Genomic DNA, 5,669 nt, shown 5'->3' on the forward strand with positions numbered 1-5,669 from the left:
TCTGCTTAACTCTGTCCGGAGGATCGTATCTTCGTCTTCAATGGTATCAGTAAGTTACTGCCTTTTGTTTGCTTTTCTGGGATTCATTTGTTCATATCGCTTCCTTTCGTTGGGCAGAAGGAAAAGGAGAAATTTTTCTGTTGAATTGAATAGAAGAAAATGGAGTTTTTGCTTTGTTCTTTGGTTGGTATGGTTGGAAATTAGTAAAAGGGTAAGAAACATCGAGCCTTGGTTCTGAAATAGGAAATGCATCTGGATCCGTCTTCAAAGTGATGGTATGGACCCTTCGGTTGATGAAGCTCATGACCTGAATCATCATTAGAGACAGTAGTGTATACAAAAGAACAAGAAATGACTTTCTTATGTTGGGCGTTTCTGCTTGTTATTTTTTCGAAGTTCCTTGCTGTTGTCCTCCGATCATAGCCAATTAACAACACAGAAATAGAGGAACCTTTTCCAATTTTTTTTTTTTCATTTCATCAAGTTATGAATACAGACAGCTTGTTGTGATCCATTAACTGCTTTCGCATTTTCCCTCTTCCTAATTGTAGGTCCCATGACAGTGTTTTACTCTCTAGTTCTTTGATTGTGTTAGTGTTCGAAACATGACTTCTGTGTGCTTGATATGATTGGTCGAGACAGCATGGACGGATATTTACAGCTACAAGTTCATCAAGGGGCTTTGCCACCACTGGAGATTCTGTCCAACCGTTTGATTCGGCTTCTGATGCACCTCCAAGGATCAAATTCAAAAGGCTTGATAAGACTGCAAAGCATATAATGCAGGTATAGCACCTGTTCTCAATCATCACAGAGTTACTTGTGTAAATGTCCTACAAATTGATGCTTCTATCTGTACCTTCTGCAGATTCTAGATAAGGAGGCAGTTGAGGAAGTGAGAGCTCAAAGAGAGATACCTGATATAAAGCCCGGTTACATTGTTCAGCTCAAAGTGGTAATATTATTGACCTTGGCTCAGATTCATTCCACTTGTAAAGAAATTGCATGCAAAAATATCTTATATTTCGTTTCCATTGCCCAAATGGGTGAAACATTTCATTGACGTTTGTTTACTCTATTGCGGACTTTCCCTTGTTTGAGCAGGAAGTGCCTGAGAACAAGAGGCGTGCTTCAATTGTGAAAGGCATTGTCATAGCAAGACGTAATGCTGGTCTCAATTCTACATTTAGGATTAGGAGGCTTGTGGCTGGAGTTGGAGTTGAATCGATGTTTCCCTTGTAAGTTCTTCAGCCCCTCTCTCTCTCTCTCTCTAACTTTCATTTCTTGCCTGGGCTTCGTACTATTTCTGCTGCATTATAGATTGATAATGATTCACCAAATCGAAGATAGCAGGCTGATGTGATAAGAGAATTGTGTTAATCTCAACTCTCATCCTGCCCTCATAATCCCATATGGGATCACACTCGAAACCACTTCTAACCATTGGTGAAAATCTCATTTGTAAAATCCAGAATCTCTTTTTACCCTTTTTTTGACTATTGTCAAGGAAGATTCCCATGGAGCTACTAGAAATTTACTGTATCAAAACTTTGTCTAAGCACCCTTTGCCCTCTTAGCATGGCTTCTTCTGGCTATGGAGATCAATTTTCTTTCATGTTTGGAGATCATCATAAACAGCATTAAGAGTTTAATAAGATCTTTCCCGTACTTCCTTCTTGTTTGTGGCTCAGACCCGAGTCCTGCTGTTGCGATATGGCTAATAAGCCGGTGTCTGGTGACAGGTATTCCCCGAACCTGAAGGAGATTAAGGTGCTGGACAAGAAGAAAGTTAGAAGAGCCAAACTTTACTACCTCAGGGACAAGATGAATGCACTCAAGAAGCACTAATCTTAGCATTTCCCTGCCATCCCTCGTCCTTTTTTGGAAGGATTTTCGAGGTAGATTTCCATATTTTTCCATTTCTTGTCTGATCGATCTTCGAAAATAAAATGCTGTAGACGATGTTTGTTTGCCTCACAAAAAGTTTTGTGCTCCTTACCAATCCATTGTTATATCATACGCCACCTTTGGACCCCTTCTCTCAATTCCTCAATCTCTCCATCTATATTCCTTTTGTAGTGTGGTTATAAATCAATTGCGATGGACCACGGGCATGTATTAGGGGTTTTAATCTTTCTTAAATAGAGAACTTCTCTTTATCCAACTATTTATATATAATGACAAATCAAAGATATTGTTTTATTTTGATGGAAATCTTGGGGGAATATTTTTGTTTTCTAAAACAAAAACAGAAATACTAAATGTAAAATTCATTCAAATCAAACATATAGAAAACAAATTTGCCCAAAAAACCTGGTAAAATTAATATCAATATAATTTTTTTTAGATTGAGTTCGAAAATTGGAAATTAGTAGCTCAATCCTAAAATAAATTGAGTTGAGAAGCAACATGTTGGTACCACGGGGAAAGACAAATACGAAGAATAAAAAGAGAAATATATCAAAGCTTCAAACAAATCTAAAGTCCATGTGAAAACAAAAGAGAGATCCTTCACACAAAGTCAGTCAGGACTCAGGAGTCACGTTTCGAGTTCTGCATAACACCTGATTCGATCAAAAGTCCCGCATCTGAATCCCTCTCGTTTCGGAATTGGAATCCGTTTTTCTCCCAATTTCCTGGGGATCCTTCAGTTTTCTCGTTTTAGCAATTTCTGATCCTCTGAGATTTGGTAGAGCCGAATTCTGGATAAGGGTGCTTGGGTTCTCGCAAGAACATGACGGGACCGCCACCGGATTTGTCGGTCGAGCAAGAACAGGATGATCCAGATGGGTTCGTCGAGATTGACCCGAGTGGTCGTTACGGTCGGGTTTGTGTCGAATTTCACCTCATTTGATCTCAAAGCGTTGATTTTGCCCACCTTTTGATAGTTCGTGTGATTTTCCCCAAATGGGTTTCCTTATTAGTCGCTGCTGTCGATTGTCAACGTGTTTCCATTAATTTTGCAGTATAAGGAGGTTTTAGGAAGAGGAGCTTTCAAGAAAGTGTATCCTTTTCATGCTTTGATCCATCGGCCTGGCTTGTTTACCAGCTAGACCCGGTTGATATTTCAGAGTTTTAGCACTTTCCTTGTACAATTAGGGTTTTGTTCTGTTCTGTCCATGAAATGAGTAAAATGTTTCATGTCCTTGATTAGAGCTTGCCAAATTCAGATACAGAGCGTTTGATGAACTGGAAGGAATAGAGGTGGCATGGAATCAGATCAAGGTAGCTGATCTGTTGCGTAATTCGGTGGATATGGAACATCTATATTCAGAAGTTCATCTTCTCAAGACTCTGAAGCACAAGAATATAATAAAGTTTTACCATTCATGGGTTGATTCAAAGGACGAGACCATCAATTTCATCACTGAAATTTTCACCTCGGGAACTTTACGACAGTGAGTTTCTATATCCGGTGATTTTCCATCATCTCTATCTGTGATGCCTGACTTTTGTCTTTATCTGAAGGCATGATTTTCCGATCGTGGGCAGGTATAGGAAGAAGCATAAGCATGTTGATTTGAGGGCATTGAAGAAATGGTCTCGACAGATTCTAGAGGGTCTTACTTATCTTCACGGTCATGATCCTCCTGTGATCCACCGAGATCTGAAGTGTGATAATATCTTCATCAATGGCAACCAGGGCGAAGTCAAAATTGCAGATCTTGGTTTAGCTGCCATTTTGCACCAAACTCATTTAGCCCGTAGTGTTATCGGTGAGCGGTTTCCCTTTTCTTGTCGTCTTTCTAATGCTTCGTGGTATTGGAACTTCTTGAGTTATGATCATCGATTTTGTTAGGTACTCCGGAATTTATGGCACCCGAGCTTTACGAAGAGGAATACAATGAGCTTGTTGACATTTACGCTTTTGGGATGTGCTTGCTCGAGTTGGTGACATTTGAATATCCATATGCCGAGTGTGCCAATGCTGCTCAAATATACAGAAAAGTAACTTCGGTAAGTAAAGTTCGTGTTTTTTTCATTAGAAGCCTTCCGAGTCTCACTGCCGACTTCTCATGATCGTTTTCATTTTCAATAATGTTAGGGAATAAAACCAGCTTCACTTGCAAAGGTCGAGAATCCTGAAGTCAGAATATTTATAGAAAAGTGTATTGCCAAAGTGTCTGACCGATTAACTGCCAAGCAACTTCTGGAGGACCCGTTTCTGCGTTCCGATGAGTTGGAAGTCATAAGTCATCATCCTCTGCCTTCCAATACCCGTCATTCAGGTAAAAAGTTTTTACCCTCTTGCATGGCTTACAGTCCGTAACTGTTTGACTGTAACTTTTGGCTCGAGATATTGCAGATACCGGCAATGTATTGAATGCATCGGAAAATGCTGCTGCAGCTGAGTCTGGTATAGATTTGTCAGTACAAGGGCAAAGAACAGATATGAACACTATATTTCTGAAACTGCGAATACCCGATTCCACAGGTTCCATTACTTACCTTCCTATATGTGTATATCTCTATTGACATCTCTTGAAAGCACATTCAGAATAGTTTTGCTTGTCTCAGGTCATCTTCACAACATTCATTTCCCATTCAATACCGAGGCAGATACACCGACCTCTGTTGCTTCTGAGATGGTGGAGGAGCTTGACCTGACTGACCAAGATGTTTCAACTATCGCTGAGATGATCGAGTCCGAGATAAGATCCCACATTCCAGACTGGGCATCGATAGGATCCAACGAAGAAAATCCCGATGGAACTGCTGCAAATCCATATGATCGTGAAACAGGGGAAGACGATAATTCTCCTGCCCCGAGTGATAAATCTACCTTGAGCGCGGAGACTAATTCACCTTATGCATTTTCAGTGGAAACACTTCCGTCTGGTAGGACCTACTGCTCTTTGGGCAAAGCCGAAAACGAAAACTCTCTAAGAAAGCATCATGCCTCGGAGTTATCATCGGATGCTGGCACCATTAGGCACGAAGACAGCTTAAACAAACATGTTCAGAATGGACATACTTCAGATGATTGCAAGGAAAAGAAGAGTGATGGAGATGAGGGCAGCGAAATGCGAACTGGGATGGAGATGGAGATCAAGAATTTAGGGAGCAAACTCGAGAAATTATTAGTGAAGCACGAGGAGGAGCTGAATGAGTTAACGAGGAAGCATGAGCTTGCTGTTTCAGAACTCCTTCAAGAGCTCCCACCAGACACCCTTCAGAAGGTTCTGTCTGTCTGCTGCAAGTCAAAAGTTGTTGAATTCAAACGCTAGGGCATGACCAGGTCAACGTTTACTACAAGAAACAAGTGAGAGTTCTAACAAGGGTTTGAGAGTCAATGCAAAGATTCCCTCTTTCTTGGTTTGTTTTCTGGGTTTGATCCGATTCTTGTCACGGAAACACTAGAAACTTTGTACAGAACAAAGAGGATAATCTTGAATCACTGAGAATCTCATATGGGGTATTATCAAAAACAAGTTTTCGGATTGTTAGTCACTTAAAGGAGGGGTTTGTTTCTCTTCATTGCAAATCATACACCAGATTGTTGTTCAGATCTGGCGCGTATACAGGATCAAAGCACAATCAAATATCCTTTGATAAATACAATGAAACTACAAATGGGTCTCAGGTACCATATGATCAGGTGCTTCTTCTTCAACACTTATATTGTCCCTAAAGTTTGGACCTTTAGTAAATGCATAGTGATAAGCCGG

General features: G+C 40.4%; 2 protein-coding genes across 3 annotated transcripts; both read left to right on the top strand.

Moving 5' to 3' along the window:
- Positions 1 to 6: 6 nt before the first annotated feature.
- On the top strand, positions 7 to 1,998 carry LOC104806036 (50S ribosomal protein L19, chloroplastic-like). The gene is made up of 5 exons (XM_010530756.1): positions 7 to 49; positions 643 to 786; positions 869 to 955; positions 1,105 to 1,238; positions 1,743 to 1,998. The coding sequence occupies exons 1-5, from the start codon at positions 41 to 43 to the stop codon at positions 1,846 to 1,848; spliced, it is 480 nt and encodes a 159-aa protein (XP_010529058.1). The 5' UTR covers positions 7 to 40; the 3' UTR covers positions 1,849 to 1,998.
- Positions 1,999 to 2,459: 461 nt separating this feature from the next.
- On the top strand, positions 2,460 to 5,478 carry LOC104806037 (probable serine/threonine-protein kinase WNK3). Of its 2 annotated transcripts, none has more exons than XM_010530757.1 (8): positions 2,460 to 2,827; positions 2,967 to 3,004; positions 3,171 to 3,398; positions 3,493 to 3,716; positions 3,800 to 3,957; positions 4,046 to 4,229; positions 4,307 to 4,435; positions 4,519 to 5,478. In XM_010530757.1, exons 1-8 carry the CDS (start codon positions 2,735 to 2,737, stop codon positions 5,226 to 5,228), a joined length of 1,764 nt encoding a protein of 587 aa, XP_010529059.1. In that variant the 5' UTR covers positions 2,460 to 2,734; the 3' UTR covers positions 5,229 to 5,478. The 2 variants fall into 2 exon arrangements, with proteins under 2 accessions (XP_010529059.1, XP_019057161.1); XM_019201616.1 differs by having other exon boundaries at positions 2,767 to 2,822.
- The last annotated feature ends 191 nt before the right edge of the window (positions 5,479 to 5,669 follow it).

The sequence above is a fragment of the Tarenaya hassleriana genome, unplaced genomic scaffold, assembly GCF_000463585.1.
Source record: "Tarenaya hassleriana unplaced genomic scaffold, ASM46358v1 Cleome1114, whole genome shotgun sequence".
NCBI classification, from domain to species: domain Eukaryota; kingdom Viridiplantae; phylum Streptophyta; class Magnoliopsida; order Brassicales; family Cleomaceae; genus Tarenaya; species Tarenaya hassleriana.

Bases quoted from the DNA above. Each gene is read 5' to 3' on its own strand.
- LOC104806036 (XM_010530756.1), top strand. The intron at 787-868 runs GTATAGCACCTG...TACCTTCTGCAG, and splicing joins CTGCAAAGCATATAATGCAG to ATTCTAGATAAGGAGGCAGT. The intron at 956-1,104 runs GTAATATTATTG...TTGTTTGAGCAG, and splicing joins ACATTGTTCAGCTCAAAGTG to GAAGTGCCTGAGAACAAGAG.
- LOC104806037 (XM_010530757.1), top strand. From the start codon at position 2,735: ATGACGGGACCGCCACCGGATTTGTCGGTCGAGCAAGAACAGGATGAT. The intron at 2,828-2,966 runs GTTTGTGTCGAA...TTAATTTTGCAG, and splicing joins CGAGTGGTCGTTACGGTCGG to TATAAGGAGGTTTTAGGAAG. The intron at 3,399-3,492 runs GTGAGTTTCTAT...GATCGTGGGCAG, and splicing joins ACCTCGGGAACTTTACGACA to GTATAGGAAGAAGCATAAGC.